This window comes from Macaca nemestrina, chromosome 1 (genome assembly GCF_043159975.1).
Source record: "Macaca nemestrina isolate mMacNem1 chromosome 1, mMacNem.hap1, whole genome shotgun sequence".
In the NCBI taxonomy this organism is placed as follows: domain Eukaryota; kingdom Metazoa; phylum Chordata; class Mammalia; order Primates; family Cercopithecidae; genus Macaca; species Macaca nemestrina.
The window spans coordinates 100734046-100751592 of record NC_092125.1 but is presented as its reverse complement, the minus strand read 5'-3'; the positions used below and the strand labels follow the sequence as shown (position 1 = coordinate 100751592).

Sequence of the window (17547 nt, the reverse complement as noted above, 5' to 3'; positions counted from 1 at the left end):
ATTTGAATAGATTATCTGGAGAATGTGACTAAGCAGTCAGCATTATGAGAACCTTACATTTTAAAAGGAAATGATAGAAGAATAGGATTGGGAAGGGGTTTGACTGAGGCCCATAGAGTTCAGAGGACAGGAAGGATGTCCTCACTGCACAGAGGAGGAGTGATGAAAGCACTGAAGAGTATGAGTCAGTGTTTGTGCCTTTGTTTCTCCTGCTGGCCTCCTGGAAGCCAGACTAGGCTAATGCAACAGAAGTAGACTAAAACACACCTGAACTCTCAAGCAGGCGCTAAGAGCAAACAGTATTGAAACTGCTTCAGCTGTCTGCGATCATCTGCTCTGGGTTTATACATCTTCCTTTTTTCTGCATTAGTTGTGAATAAAATTGAATCCATTCCAGTCAAAGGAACAACCCCATCTAAAACGAGGAAACACAAAGAAGTGGATCCTGCTACACCTGCATCCACCGCAAGCAACACACTCACAGCTAAAGGAGCAGAGGAGACTCTTGGACCTCAGGTAAGCTTCAGGAAGAGGAGCAGGCTTCAAGTCTCACAGTGGAAGCTCCGCTATGGCTCTTCCACTCAATCTCTCCAGCAGACAGTTATTTCTTCCTATGGTTCCCATCAAGTTTCAGATTTATCAAATTACATAATAATTGATCATCTTCTTTCTGCGAGGCAACAAGTTAAATGCTTTAGTAAACATAATGTAAATATGTATAAAATAAGTATATTTTCATCCCCAATAGAGAAGGATTTAACTGGAGAGTCAGATAAAAAAATGTTTCCTGTGTTTACAAAAGCCTAGTTTTTTAACTACAAGTCAGCATATCCCAAAATACAAGTAATTAAGGAGTGATGTGTGTTACTTTCTCCGCTCCCCTTTTTAAAATGAAACCATCTATGCCCTGTTCTTTCAATTGGCCTGGGGATGTACAACACCCACTTAAGTTTTCAAGAAAAATAATTTATATATAATAAACATCCTGCCTTGTAATAAAAATGTGTTCTGCTTCACTTGACACTGAAAATAATTAACAAGAAAAATAAACTACTTGTAGAAAAGAAGAAAACCATCTGAAGAAGAGACTGGAACCAAAAGGAGTAAGATGTCCAAAGAGCAGACTCAGCCTTCCTGCTCTGCAGAAGCCAGCGTGTCCACAGCCATGGGCTGTTCCCCACCTCCCCAGACCTCATCATCAGCTCCACCCAACACTTCCTCAACTGAGGTACACTCTTCCTGGTCCCCTTGTGATCCATTTTATTAACCCAAAATGTAGGAATCTGATTTCATCCTCTACTGAAAAATGACATCAATAATCAGCCAGTAAATCAAATGTATAGATTGAGATTTCACTGCATTTTAATCTTTTGCTTCCAAAGGGATACTTGATGAACTTGACATTATCTCTGACTGCAGAAAGTTTTCTGTCCTGTGTTGTCTGGGGAAGAGAGAGAGAGCTGTGGAATCTGGAACTTTCAGCAATGGACTCACTGTCTACTGCCCCCATCTGTTTCACACCCCTTCCCTTTGCTCACTAATTTGTTCAAGTTTCTTTGACATACACCATGCTCCTTTTTCCTTTAGGATTTTCGCACACCTTATTTCTTTCACCTTAAAACTCTTACTGGTCAACTTTATCCACCCTCTGGATCCCAATACTGAGACCTTATCCTCAGGGAATCCTCACTTAGACTCCTGTAACTTAGGCTAAATCTTCATGGTGTTCTGTTTCCTAGGAATTTCTTTCTATTCTACTGTTTATGACAACTCAAGTTAAGAAGTGTTTATATTTCCCACCTACTCAACGTAGTTCCAAGATTAGGGTTAGTTTGTAATTCTGTGGACCACCATAAACCAGGGCCTACTTCAGTGTCTGCCTCGTGGGAAACTTCCAATAAATACCTTTACTCAATGAAAAAATGAAAAACCAGTGGCTCACGCCTGTATACCCAGGACTTTGGGAGGCTGAAGCAGGTGGATTGCCTGAGGTCAGGAGTCCGAGACCAGTCTGGCTAACATGATGAAACACCGTCTCTACTAAAAATAGAAAAAAATTAGCTGGATGCGGTGGCATGCACCTGTAATCCCAACCACTTGAGAGGCTGAGGCATGGGAATCGCTTGAACCAGGGAGGTGGAGGTTGCAGTGAGCTGAGATCGCACCACTGCACTCCAGCCTGGGCAACAGAGTGAGACTCCGTCTCAAAATAAAAAAGTAAAAAAAAAAAAAGAACCATATTCGAAGATATGAACCACTGCAGCTAAGCAAATGACAAATAAAGGTCATCTGACTCAGTCAAAGATACCTATTGTGAGGCCAAAAGTTGTAAAAACAAAGAGAAGTGATGGAATAGGGAAGAGAGCTCAGGAGTTTGGGAAAATGTAGGCAGACAGAAGATGATACACCAAGACTTACAAATGAAAGAAAGTAAACTACAATTAATAATTGCATGATTCTGATAATCCTTATAATGTTGTACTCGTCTCAAATTTGGACAGGTCAGCCTTACTGTATGCATGTATCAGCAATAGTCTAAAAACTAATTGAAACTCTAATGAGCTTTATTATAAAAAAGAATGTTCTGTATTTCTGGTACACAATAGAGGAGATCAACTATGATAGGCAACAAGTGATGAAACCACAACACCAACCTTAATTGGAACATGCTCTATTCCCTTTTTTCTTACATTAGATTTTGTATTAATATAAGACTATTTCAGAAAAAAAAGGAATAAATGCAGACAAACCGGATCAAACTTAATTAAATTTACATGAAATTCCAGCATCCATAATTTGCCACATTTCTCTATATACCCTCTCATATTTACTCCTATGTATACACATATTTTTTCTGAAAATACCGTAATACAATGTAATGTCCTATTATGTCTCTCTGAGCAGTTATTATGATCCCCTTCATGCAGGTCCTGTATTCATGTGGCTCCTTGTGAGGTTGCATATTGGTTACTATTAATATTCGCATGGATGAGTCTACGGTTACTCATTAACTTGCATTGGGAAAGGACTTTTCTGTGTTAGGCTGAATGGGTCGCATGGATGAAAAGTCAGATCAAATAAAGTCCAATCACTCACAGATGATCACTGTATATGGTATTCCAGATCAGACCACTCAGGAGCTGCTGGTTTGCGAATGAGGCCTACCTATTCCTCCAGTGCTTTTTCTTGAAATTGAACAACTTTTCCTTCATTAATGTGTTCTGCTGCAATTTAAGGAAACCTGGATGTTATAGAGAAAGGGTATTAAAGACAATCCACTCTGATCCTTGGTTTTCTGCCCACATGCTACCTCCTGGAGCCCTGACATTGAGAAAGGCTGCAGTGGTGGAAATGACACTCTGTAGAGAGTGTCTGTAGCCTGAACCTACTGAGATGAGGGCATTCTGAGGGGTTTAGCCCACAGGTATTCTCACCTGCTTTAACAGTATTTATCTTAGGCAGGAAAAGTATGAGTTGTATGCTAAAAATTGCCCTGTCTACATTGGTAATAACTAAACACTACTGATGTATGTGGTTTGTGGTGGATACCCTTTACCATTTTCAGTGCTATTCAATCGTATTTTGTCTATTTTTATGCTCTGGCATTTTAAGCTGGTAAGAGTAAAACTACAATTCATTATTTTATCCTAAATTTATTTTAAGTTACTTCATGATAATCAGCTCAGCATCTACTTGTCTTATGTTGCTATTATATCTTACATTTTAAGGATTATTCTGTTTAGAGAAGAGTCTTCCTTTACCATGTGGTCTCCTATATTACTGCATCTGGCTGTGAGACTACTTCAGGATATCCTCTCCTTCCCTGTATCCTGGCCCTAGCTCTACACATCTATAACCGTTTTGGGGCCCAATGCTGTGACTTGAGGTCATTGAAGAGCAATTCTGTATTCCTCACTCAAAAATTTCTTTTTCGTATTCCTTTTTTATCATGCACAGAGCCTAAAACCATTGGCCAACCGTCAGGCAACTCCCAGTAAAAATATTTCCCCAAAAGACCCAATGATCGTGATGGTACTAAGTGCAACAAAGATATTTAAATATGAATTCTCAGAAAATGAGCAAAGAAGAATGTTTCATGCTACAGTGGCTACGCAGACACAGTTCTTTCATGTGAAGGTTTTAAACATCAACTTGAAGGGGAAATTCATTAAAAAAAGAATCATCATTATATCAAATTATTCTAAACATAATAGTCTCCTAGAGGTGAATGAAACCTCTTCTGTATCTGAAGCTGGTCCTGACCAAATGTTTGAGGTTCCAAAGGACATCATCATAAGAGCAAAGAAAACTCCAAAGATCAATATTCTTCACAAACAAACTTCAGGATATATTGTATATGGATTATATATGCTACATACGGTAAGGCGTCAAAGCTGTTTTGTTGCATTTTCTACCATAACATGTGAAGTTAAAACCCCTGATGTGCTAAATGGAAGTTTGCATATTTACTTAACATTAGAACTCAGGACTCTCTCAAAACTACTGACAAGTAAATAAAGTCTTCTTCGAGGTTAAGACCAGGATTAGGAGAACTATTAATGTTCTCATTCCCATGTTTTTCTTTCCAAAATATCACCCTGAAGTTCTTTAGTAAAACATTCACTGAGAAACCTTGAGACTTCATCAGCTGTGACTACCTATTATGAGTCATAATGATCAAGGATAGTGAGGGATCTAGATCCATACAAACATAATAGTAAACTTATTTCTTTGATTATAATCTCAATTGTAGCAAAAATCACATTATTTTCATTTTGAATAAAGTATTGTCCTTTGAGGCTTGAGTTCCAGTTTTGACAATCAGGGCAAGAAATGAATTGACTGATTATACCTGGAAATCAACTGCAGAAAACAGGTAGGACAATGTTCTGACCAAATGAAGCCTATTCATCAAAAAGTATTGAACAACTGAGAAATATAAATTTGGATGATACTTGGAAAGTCAAGTAATCTGTACTCGTATATTAGATATGTCACAAAAAAAAGAGCAGAATAATTTTTCTGATATGTTACTGTCAAAATTTATGAAACTAGTTAGCATGAGACATTCCAACTCAGAAAACCAGTCTATACCTGGCTATTGATTCCAGTAATTTCTTACATGATCAACAGCTCTCAATCTGTTACATTTATTTTCTAGAATGACCTCTTATTTTAGCAGCATTGCTTTCTGTACACACTCTTAAAGAAATTATCCTTAGAAATATACATCCAGAACGATGAGTAATAGCCTTGATGAGCAAGAAATTGGAATGTTTGAACTTAAGGACCTGATTTCGGAATGGGAGATGTTGAAAGAGATTCAGTAAATGGAGAAAGTCAAAAAAGTAATTAGATAGTTACTAAAAGCTTGTTTTTTATTACAGATTCCTCATAACATAGCAAACAATTAGTTGTAACAGATGCCCATTCTTTTTGCATGGGGCAGAGGCCAAATAAGCCTACCAGGGACTTCAGGTTCCTTTGTATCAAGGTGCTTTGGGAAGCATAGCTGTCTTGGAGGTGAAAGAAGCTGAAACTGGGAAGATAACTCATTGCTCTAGAACTGTAATAGAAATACTTAGAACGTTAAGGGCTTAAACAAAAAGAATATTGAGGGAGAGCTCTGTGAGATGGTCTAGACTAAGGTATATGTATTGTATGTTGATACAGTACTAGGAGTTGCTGTCTTGCATCTTGTTTTTAATCTGTCACAAGAGACTTTCCCTTATGTACAGTAGTTACTATGTTCTCACAACATGATATTAATTTTTTGTTGTAGAAAATTGTAAATAGGAAGACAACAATCTATGAAATTCAGGATAAAACAGGAAGTATGACTGTAATAGGAAAAGGAGAATGCCACGATATCCCCTGTGAAAAAGGAGATAAGCTTCAACTCTTCTGCTTTCGACTGAGAAAGAGGGAAAATATGTCAAAACTGATGTCAGAAATGCATAGTTTCATCCAGGTGAGAAATAAACAAATATTAGTTTTCCAAAGATGAAAATCATTTGCTTTAAGTTTTAGGAAACCATACTTCTGTTGTTTTACACTTAAAATTCTACAAGTTTATGAGAAACCAAATGATGCCCTTGCACTTATACTTAGAGAAAATTATTAAAATATATTAAAAGAATGACATTAATTATCTTCTTCAAAAAGACATGAAACTTGTGCTAACTACTAAAATATTTGAAGAAATTCAGAGGGCACAGGACTAATTGAAGTTAGTTGTCAAAACCAAGTTCTTTGCAGTAAGATAGGCTTGGTATATATTTTGCTCATTTAGGTGCATGATATTAGAGAAATAGCTTACATGTTCCTCATAAGATTGGCTTGAAAATTAAATGAGATCATGGATATACATTTTGTATCCCACTGCCTTCCTTGTACATTATGACAAACCAGTATGCGCTAGATACTACTGCTCTTAACAAGGTAAAGACAGACATTGGAAAGACTTCAGGCAGATAAAATGTTGCATACAAATATTAAAAGTGAGAAACAGCATAGTGAGTTCTGTACAACTTTGGCATATGTGGAAAGGTAAGAAAAACTCATGCAAGACAGGTAACAAGTAGTCCTTTTCTCATCTGTCTTATGCCATAAAGACAAAAATGGAGTTCATTTTAAAAAAATAAGTAAATAAAGATGTTATTTGACTAAGAATGTTAGATCATTTTACATTTTAGCAAAAAAATATATTGGCAGTTGCCTGGAGGAATACATTAGATAGAGGCAATTTTTAAAGGTAATGACATCTATTAGAATTTAATAAAGGATGATAGTCTCACATATTTAAAGATGTTGTGCTTTCCCTAATATTAAAAAACATTAAACAAAAAAAAATGAATACTTTCAGATACACAAAAATACAAGCCAGAGAAGCCATGACTCCAGGAGCATGGCACTACCCCAGGAACGGAGTCAGCATCCAAAACCTTCAGAGGCTGGCACAACCCTACCTGAAAGCCGTCCCAAGACTCCTCAGACGCCGCCAACAACCCCATCCAGCAGTTCCTTCACCAAGGTACAATTTCCTGGGTCCCATGCCTCATATCTCCCAAACATAAATTACAGGGATCATTAGACTGTTAAAAGAGTTTCTCTTCCACAATCTCTTGATAAAATTAAATCACCCATGTGTTTACTGAGTGCATGCGGTGAGATACTACCACATCACAGTCTTTGCTATCTAAAATATATCTGTGCAATGATTGCTGACCTCAAGAGGGCTAATATCTTGTGTTGCTCCACCTACTGAGAGGGGGAGGCGTAATGGCCAGACAAACAGAGATGAAGACAAAGAGTGCGTTATGACCCACATTCCAATTTCTTTCACAACTTCCCCCTTTGCTTATTGGTACTATTTCTGAATTTATTTTCAGCATTCCAAGTTGAAATAAATATTCCAAGTATATATTTGGAAACATGCCATTTCATTGTTGGGAATCCATTTCTCCCATCTCATCGCTGGCAAGAATTTCCTTAAATTTCAGATGCCAGCTTAAATATTTTCCTCTGGCAAGTCCTCAACGATACAAGATAGCAGAACTGATGAGTGCTTCTACCCTTTACTTTTACAGGGCCTCCTGTCAATGAGAGTAAATTACTAATTTCACAGAAGTGAAGAGAGAGGCTTATTATATAAGATGTTTTCCATACTTCTTGATCTTGGGTTTCCCTTAATAGGGTCAGTGTAGCACATGATATATTTGTAGAACAGAAAAAAACTACAAGTCCCAGCATAGAACATGTAACAACGACAATAATTATATTTCTATGATTTGAGCACTTAATTAGGTGTTGGATCTTAAATGTTGTTCCTGATGTACATTATCTCATTCCTTCTTCATAACCATCAAGAGGATGCTACTTTCTGTCCCAATTCACACAGAAGAAAATAGACATATGCAGACATAAATCTTCAAGTTCTCAAAGACAGTGTTAGAGTCAGGATTCACATCCAGACCTACTGAAATGTAAAACTTGAGCAATTTATGATTATATGTGGCTTTAAAGTTGAGATATACTAATGTCAGCAACTTATTTTAAAAATTTCAGAATTGACAGTGTCATGTAATGGGTTTGTTTGCATAGCCCAGGCTCTGCAGGGCTTCTCAAAAATAAGGTACCCAGAATGAACAAAGTCATACAGAAGCCACTCTCCAGAATTAGAGTCCTCTCATTCTTCTCTATAACAGAGTGCTTTTTATATAGTAGGTAACTGAATTCTAGAAGTGGTAGAACAATGGAAATTAATGTATTATTAATGAATGGTAAAAATCAGTGAAAACAGAGAAAATTATATGATTGAGGAGACCTATGTCCTTGCTTCTGGAAAAAAATGTTTAAAAAATTACTTCAAACGCTCAAGTAGATTGTTAAGTATTTCTAAATATGATTGATAGCCCTGAGGATTCTGGTTAACTGATGCAGACTACAAAACAGCAGAATTCTGCATCTGGAATTGTGGATTTGAAAGAATCCTTCTAGCACAGTGATTAGATAGATAGATAGATAGATACATACATACATACATACATACATACATACATAGATAGATACATAGATAGATACATAGATAGATAGAAACATAGAGCTGGATTTCCTACAATCTAAAGAACAGACAACAGGTGCCCATTTGTGTATTTCCTTGACTAGAAAGACTTAGTTAATAAACACCCATCGGACATTTTCAGAGCTAAGTTTGTAATTCTGGTTTCTGTATATGCAGAAGAGGAGATTTAGGGAAATTACACTTATATAGATATTCCAGAGAACATTCACAAAGAGAGGGTCCTGTTAAAACGGATAAAATATTTAGCATGTTGTGGCTCATATTGAAAATTATTAACCAGAAAAAAATAATCTATTTTCCTCCCAACAACTAAGGACACAACCACTCAAACTCCTGACCTCAATCTCCTAATTCAGCCCCAGAGCAGAGTCTGCAGTGAACTGCAGTGAAGAACTCATTTCCATATGGGTTCCAGCATCAGGTTTCTCAGTTACGCCCAAAAACCACATAATACAGTTTCTTACACAAGATACTATCTTGCATTTCCCATTCCTGTGCTTCACAACATCATAATTACTAGGGTGATTGGATCAGGACAGGCACCTCATTGATCCAGACTGAATACAATCTCTTTAATAAAATTTATCATTATTAGTGAAGTATATTCTTTGAGACCCTATTAGATTTTTGTCTTTTGGTGTTTACAAAATACATATTCATGAAATCATTCCTGACTCAAGAGAATTACTGTCTTTTGTTGGTCCAGGTGTAGAGAGAGATTGTGGGGATGTAGCCAGATAAAGGAAGATGAATACAAGAATGTGTTCATTATCTATATTCCAGTTACCTTTCATCCTTTCACTTTGTTTATGACCACACCTCAGGTTTTATTTTAAACTATCCATGGTCTTTTCCAAATCAGAAGCTTTGACATAGATTGCTTCCTTTGCTGGGATCATTTTCTCCAGTCTCTTCTCTAACCCACCTCTCCACAGGTGCCAGCTTAAATCCCTTCCTAGGACAAGTCCTCACTGGTACCTGTGGGGGTTTGTCCCACAGACCTTGACCCAACAACAGATGAATAATGTATACTGACACAGATATTCTGCCTGTCAGTTTGGCTAAGGGTCCAGGCCCATCACAGACACCAAGGAAGGTGCTATAAAGAGTAGTAGCCACAGCCTCCACTCTGCAGGCATTTATTTAGCACAGATTTAATTGACAAAGGCTCTGAGTCAATACACCTGTAGGTAATTAATCCGATCGCCGACCCCCAAGTAGAGAGCAATTATGCACGCACGATTGATCAAAGGTTGATCTTACGATCACATGAGTAAACACGCTATTTAGATAAACTACCTTCCTTTGAAACCACTTTAAGCTATTTACTTAAGGTAAGAATTAAGCTGCTCTCAGCCATAGCCTTATCTTGAGACTTTTACAAAACCTTCCAGCCTTCCAAGAAGATTTGTGTCTATGTCCTATAACTTCATCTTAAAATATTTCTGCCAGCCTAACTGAACTACCACATGTCCCCCTTTTGTGTTTTCTGCATCAGGTTCTCTGGACTGAAGCATACAGATATGTGCAGCAACAAGTCTGTTGGGCAGGGCGGTCATTGCTCTTATTCTGGCTTTGCATCCCAGAATTAGCAAATAACATAAGACAACCATGAGTATAATTAGCAGCATTCTTTTCCAGTCAGAGTGACCCCCAGGAGCAGGACTCTAACCAGGAGAGATGATCTTGCACACCCTTCCATATGGCTGTTTGTTGGGTGTGTGGATCTATAGGGTGAAAGGATTCCAAAATTTTAGTTTTAGGTTGCTTTATGTCTTAAATTTTATGCTTTAAAATTTTATTCTAAAATTTTAGTTTTAAGTTGCTAAATTGTCATGAAAGTTTTCCCAGAGATGTTGTTTCACCTCATCCCAACCATGTACTGATTGATTCCGTGGTAGAGAAATGATACAGATGTGTTTATGCCCCCCAGTGGCAGTTTCATTGCTGTCGGAATGCCAGTGCATCTTGTTGCTCCCCCACATATTCTAAGGCAGCCTTGAGGGCTCGCAGTAGTGCAAGAATCTTTTGATTTATACCTTGCTGTAAGAGAAGTTTACTAGACACATTTCTGGCCATATTACCTACAAAAGCAGCTGTTTGTACTGATTCAGTAATAGATGCAACAGCCACACTAGCAGTTGCCAGGATGACTATGGCTGAGACCATAAAGGCTATAAGTGTGCCTATGAATCTTTTAAGTCTGACCTGGGACAGGGGACATTCTTAGGTGGCAAGGACAGAAGAACCTTGCCAATCACGTGTCAAATTGACTGGTAGGAAAGCCTCAGATTGTCTCCTTAATATCATAACACTAGCAATATTTAAGTTAGATATATTGTAATTAGTGACACATGAGGCAAACCAAGCCTGTCCCTGCACCCGGATCACAAACGCGGAGTTTTGGGGTATAATGGAAATATCAGTTCCCATAAGGAAAACATATGGATGGGGAGTGCAAATTAGGCACTGATCAGTGTGATTACGAGTGAAGCCTATAGTAAAATTGTTACTGGAATTACGATATGTCCCATGCCAGGTGTCAAAGGAGGTGCTAAGATGTCCCAGGTACCATAAAGTGTCATGGGGTGGAAAGGACTTTACTTGGGGTCTGGGATAACCCATCTCCCCATCAGCTCAAATCATAGGGGAACGGGATGAGGTTACAAAATGGTGATTGATGCCATGATGGATGAGGACATCAGTAAGACTGCCCTGCAAATAGCTGTGTGGGCTCCAGTCTAAGATGTTATAATAGCCTAGTTGGAGGCTATGGGCTTGTTCCCCATGACAGACCTCCCAGCTAAAGTGGAATTCATTACTTTCCCAGCTTTGTTCTTTAGCACAGGAAGGAATGTTTGGGAAAGCGGCATTAATTGCATTACCCAATTTGAGACTACCTGCAGCTAAGACTGTTAAGGCATTTCTTTTGCCATGATGTAGCCACAATTGGGTTTGGGCAGGTACACATTAAGGGTTAGAACCTTTATAACTTACTCACAGTGGAAGGATAGTGGAGTGATACGTAGTGTTATCTGGCACCTTAGTCCAATGTGTGCCATTTTTGAGAGACCCCACTGGGTGTAAATCTAACCCTCCTAGCCAAGCAATCACATTATTAAAGGCTGAGAAGGGAGTGTCTGCCCAGGTGACAGGGCGAAAGAAAGGCAGATCTAAGATATGAGCCCAGTAGAGTTTAGCAGGTACAGGTTGCAGACAAAGTGAGAGCATAAAAAAGGAACCATACCCTATGTGAGTTGCAATGTACAACAGAAAGCATAGCAAGAAGCAAATTATCTGAACTGAATGGTGTCTGTGTCCAGAGCAGGATTCGTTCAGCCTCCTGAGTTGTCCTCTTCAGCATCCCCCAGGTAACGTCTGAGGCTTGTGTTGTCTGAGGAAGCCACATTGTCCAGGGCTGCGGGTCCCGTAGGGTTAGTTCCTTCATTTCTGGTACCAGGTTGGGTCCTAGCCATGCCATGATATGGTTTGATGTGTCATGCTGGAATCCAAGGAGGACCTGAGGGTGTGTGGACACAAGCATACCCTCTTCCCCATGTTAATAATTCACTTGGACCACACCATACATTACTGTTCACATCTTTCCATAAAACTGAAGGTTTTATGCCTAGAGAGGTTTTAGCAAAGTGCTTTTCTACAGCTTGTGCCAATAGTGTGGCAGGGTATTTACCCATACTCCCCCTTTTTTGTTTCTTGAATATATTTTTAAGTGTGGAGTCGGCATGTTCTACTATGGTTTGTCCTTGGGGGTTATATGGGATGCCTGTGGAATGTTAGATATTCTACGTGTGACAAAATTGTTGAAATTGTGAGCTGGCATAAGCTGGACCATTATCAGTTTTAATTTTTGTGGACCGCCCATAAATGCAAAAGTTAATGACATATCCAGTGGATTTTCCAGGAAGAACATGTGCACTAATTAGATGAGTGTTAGTATCAACAGATACATGCACATATTTTAGTTTTCCAAATTCAGGGATATGTGTAATGTCTGTTTGCCATAACTGATTAGGTTCTAGTCCTCTAGGGTTAACACCTGTTGAAGGAGGGTATGTGCCTGTGAGCTGGCAATCTGGGAATTGTAGGATAATCTGTTTAGCCAGTCTCTGGGTAAATTGAAATTGCTTAGATAAGTTTCTCCAATTTTGGTGGAAAAACTGATGCGATTAGGTGGCTTGGTCAAGCAGTGATGTCATAACCTGAAGGTCTGCTTGATCATGGCCATAAGCCAATGGGCTAGGCAGTGAGTTGTGGGCTCGAATGTACGTAATAAAAATAAGATGTGTACATTGATCTAGCAATTGCTGAAGTCAGAGAAAAAAAGCACATAGGGCAGGCTCCAGAGTGGACTTAATTAGGGCTGTCTGAAGGTTCTGCAATAAATAGAGTAAGCAGAATCGCTAACGATATTGACGGGCTGAGTGGAAAAAGTTTCCAAGGCCAATATCAGAGCCCCAATCTCAGCTCTCTGAGTGCTGGTAAACCGAGTTTGAGTGATTGAATTATGTGGTCTCCACCAGACTGGCGCTTTTCCATGTTTACACAAACCATCAGTAAACAGTATTGAAGCACTAGGTATGGGGGAGTGAACTACTTTTGTAGGTAAAACATTTACTAGACATTTTGGGAATGATGAAAAATGGGTGCATCCCAAGGGCTGTTGGTAGAATATCATCCATAAAATGAATAACCTTGCAATCAGGAAATTTTTCTTTCTACTGGGGAGCAGTTTGCTTTTAATTGCTCCTTAATTAACTCATGGGCCTCTTGTAATTTCTCTCCCTTTAGAGGTTACTGTTTTACTTAAATTGGATTTGGAGAAAGTCACGTTAGGGTTAAGAGAGAGATAACAGTGGCCATTATTAGAAAGAGGTTTTTTAAATTTCTAAATTTTACTTAAATCTTAGCATAGAATTATAATCTGGGGTGTCGCTAGGATACAAGGAGCACATGAAATTTTGCGGTGGTCCGCCTGCAGAGCTGGGGAGCTAAGCATGCGGGCCCCAGGGTGGTGGCTGCCTTGCGCTTGCCTAGGCGCCGCTGTTGCCTGTGTGGCTTTTCTTTTCTGTTTTCTGTGCCGCTCCCTCCCGCTGCTGCAAGGCGGCTGCTGCCTGCTGGGTGGACCTTCCCACATGTGCCACCTGCTCCTCCCCAGCAGGCTACCTCCTGCGGCTGGGCCTGGCTTCCTGTAGCGGCAGCTGCCCAGGCTGAGTTCCTGGGAGCATTGGCTGGCTCCGGATTTGTGAGCTTCCCCACTGCCGAGCCTTTCTTTCTACCTACTGCTTGCTTGGTGGCACAACTTTGGCCTCTAATGCTTTTTAAAATCTTTTTATAAGCGTTAAAAGAAATGGGTTTATGATTGCCTTGTTGATCTTGCATTACTCTGCAGGCGAAGGACTCCCTTCTAATGCCGCTTGCTTAAGACAGGGTTCCATACCTGGGGCATATCCTGCCTTTTTTCCCATCTATCGGAGGAAGGGAGCTCAGGCAAAACCTCCGTTCCCGTTTGTTATTTTGGCCTGATGATACTGGGGCTGAGGAAAGAGGAAGTGGTAAGGCAGGTGACGGTTCCTCCTCCTTCCCCCTTTTAGGCTCTTCTGGTTGTAACTAACCAGAGCCCCTCTAACTAAAGCCCATAGCATTAGGGCTGTTACTGGGACCCATTGCCCTTGTGCATAATGTTGTTTAGGATTTCTCCCTACTTACTCCCAGAGCTCTACATCTAGCATGCCTTCTTTTAAGAACCATTGATTATGGGTTACAACCATTTGCATTAGGTCCCTTAATTGAGCCTGTGAAACTGAGGCTCTGCTAGCCTTAAGCAGCTGTTTCAATACTTTTATATACTGTTTCTGTTGAGCTGATAACTGTTGTCCCATGATGAAACCTAGCCTGAACAAGGCCCACCGGCGCTGAACTTGGAAATCCCAAGTGGACACTAATGACTTACTGACTCACTGACCGTGCAGTTCTTTTCCACCTTCATTTTTGGGAGGTCCGTTGCACTGCCTTTGCAGTGTTCCTCACACGGGGTACCAGCTGCAGGGGTCCATCCTGCAGACCCTGACCCAACGACAGATGAATAATGTACACTGAGACAGATATTCTGCCTGTCACCTCAGCTAAGGGTCCAGGCCCCTCACAGACACCAAGGAAGGCGCTGTAAAGAGTAGCAGCTGCGGCCTCGACTGGCTGGCCCTGTGGGCATTTATTTAGCACAGATTTAATTGACAAAGGCTTTTGAGTCAACAAACCTGTGGGTAATTTGGTTGCCGAACCCGCCGCAGTAGAGAGTGATTATGCACCCGCAGTTGATCAGAAGTTGGCCTTAAGACCACATGAGTAAACAAGCTATTTAGATAAATTACTCTACCTTCCTTTGTACCCACTTTAAGCTATTTACTCAAGGTAAGAATTAGGCTGCTTTCAGCCATAACCCTATCTTGTGACTTTTACAAAACCTTCCAGCCTCCCAAGAAGATTTGTGTCTATGTCCTATAACTTCATCTTAAAATTTTTCCCACCAGCCTGACTGAACTCCCACAGATACCCACATTTCAGATTAGATGAGGTCCTCCCATTGTTGGTTCTCTCCGGTCCTTCATTTATGAGCTTTCCTAGCTCCCTTTACTTTTCATGATAGCCTTAGAACAACTAGAGTGAAGGAGTGATTTTCCCCCTTTCTATACCATAAGCTCAGATAGTAGGTAGAGTTTACCCCAGAGGAACAAAATACAAGAGGGAAAAGGTCAGTTCATGCTATGTGCATCAATTCTTATTCCAGATTACCTTTTCCTCTGACATGATGGGGTAGTTACCTGCACTCAGAGTTCAGAAGCCTGTATTTATGGTGAAAGGGCAGGAAACTTGGAGGAAAAGCAAAATAATTAAATCACTAGTTTTACAATCGTTTCTCACTCCAGCCCTAAGCCCAGCAACAGACACCTCCACCACCTTGTATACACTCTGGAAGACAGGCTTCCTATGTACAAGCTCTCTGTTTTGTTTCTGTCGTTATCATTGTAGTTCTTAGTTCTAACTCACTATATTGCCTCAGTAGTTTATTCAAGTATTATTTGAGCTAGCAGCCTGTGTCTTTCTGCCAACTTGGCACAAGTGGCTATGAATGGAGCCCTTGCTCAATCATTGCAGCCTCAGATCCATATTCTCTTGGCCACTTCAATGTCCACTTAAATGAACATCTCCAGACAACAATGCCTTTCTCACTTACATTGATTGAATGGGATTATGTAGGAATTTCTAAATCTTACCTGCCAAAATCTTAATCACAAACCTTGCTAAAGCTGTACAGATTATTCTGCTGTACGTGAACATCTCTAGAGCACAGGAATCCCAGGAGAATATTATGCCTTTGTGGCCTCAAATACCTAAACACATCATGCAGCCATTTATTCTTGGGTGTCCAACTACCACCTGTAAAAAAAAGAGTATCCAACTACTTACTTATGACTCACTAGGTGAGCAGGAAAGTCTCCGTTCCACTCATCGTGGGTTTGCCAGAAGATTTTGTCTGATATAGTTTGTATATGGATTGGGATTTAAAACAAGAAGCAGCCTATTCTTATCGTTAATTTCTTACGTTATGTTAACCTAAAGCCAAAAACACAAATTGACATGAATCAGGACCAGGAATGGTAAAGAAAAGCATTACTCTGAGAACATTTTTTTAATAATTGAAAATACTAGTCAACCAGAGTATATATGTTCTCATCCAAATTCCACCATTGTGATGGACTGTTTTATTTGACTATTTTTGAGAAGATAATAACTCAAGATGTTTTTGTCAATAAGTGGTAGAAACGAATAAAGAAGTTTTTTTAATAAAATACTTTCTATACCAGTTTGATCTAGGGTTTCCATGAGAAAGGTAAACAGGGAGTACAAGACACAAGTGATCAGAGTAGACATCCAAATCCCTGTAGAATGAGTATAATACCAAACATAAATGACATTCTACTTTCTGAGTATTTACAGGGTACTGGTTTTAAAACCTGCATTCTATATGTATATGTATATTATCACATCCCTTTTTCATAACACAGTCATGAGAATGCTACTCTTAGCCTTATACATAAGAGAAAACTGAAATACATAGGATTTAAAAAATATTCCCCAAGTTTACAAAGATAGTGAGTGTGCTAAATGTAAATTATATGTACTTTATGTATCTTTTCTTATTTGTTCTGCGTTACACTGCCTTGATGATGTCATTATTAGTCGTCACATTTCATATTTCTAAATACTGAGGAAATGAGAGGTTAAATCTTCATTTAAGATACTGCTTTTGAGGGACAAGATAACTAACTAGAAACAGCTAGTGTGCACCACTCTTGTAGAGAGAAGAGAGTAGCAAGTAAATGCTAGATCTTCAACTGGAACATCCAGGTGGACCATTGAGAACCACCAAGAAAACAGCTTTACCCATGGAGAATAGAGAAGAATAAGACAAGACAATTGCTCACCTGGGAATGGCGTGAAGCCAGAGGAGGCTTCTCCACTGTAGGGAGATGGTGGGTGAGTGAGAGTCTCTGTGGACCCATACCTTTGCCACCCTGGGCTCAGGAGGTATTCCCATGAGACTACCCCACTGGAGCCTTCAGACTGAGGGGGGAGCTAAGTGGAGCCTGGGCAGAGCCGCCACTCAGGCATACAGGGAACACTTGGAGCCTTGGATCCAAGTATCCTGGAATTAGCGGCTGCAGCTCTGGCAATAGGGGAGGTCAGGCTGCGCCACAGGCCTTCAGGAAAGGAGCTAAATCCAGGGGACTAAGCAGCACTGGACTGCAAGCCTCGCCTCCACTGCACCTCACAGGATAAAGTCCACTAGCGTAGTACTCCAGGCCCCCCCCTGCCTGGGCTCCTCGGCCGGTAGCAGATCTGCACTTCCCTGGCATGGAGCCCCCAGAGGGAGAGGCAGCCCG

General features: G+C 39.9%; 1 protein-coding gene across 3 annotated transcripts in view; it reads left to right on the top strand.

The window, feature by feature from the left end:
• Window positions 1–17547, top strand: part of LOC105498122 (pyrin and HIN domain family member 1) — a 33978-nt gene that overhangs the window by 1141 nt on the left and 15290 nt on the right. Inside the window, exons 2-6 of one of the 3 annotated variants that reach the window (XM_011769981.2) lie at window positions 398–516; window positions 1061–1228; window positions 3958–4380; window positions 5783–5971; window positions 6866–7033. In XM_011769981.2, coding sequence (XP_011768283.2) covers window positions 398–516; window positions 1061–1228; window positions 3958–4380; window positions 5783–5971; window positions 6866–7033 — 1067 coding nt within the window. The other 2 variants (XM_011769980.2, XM_071082953.1) reach the window with 2 other exon arrangements.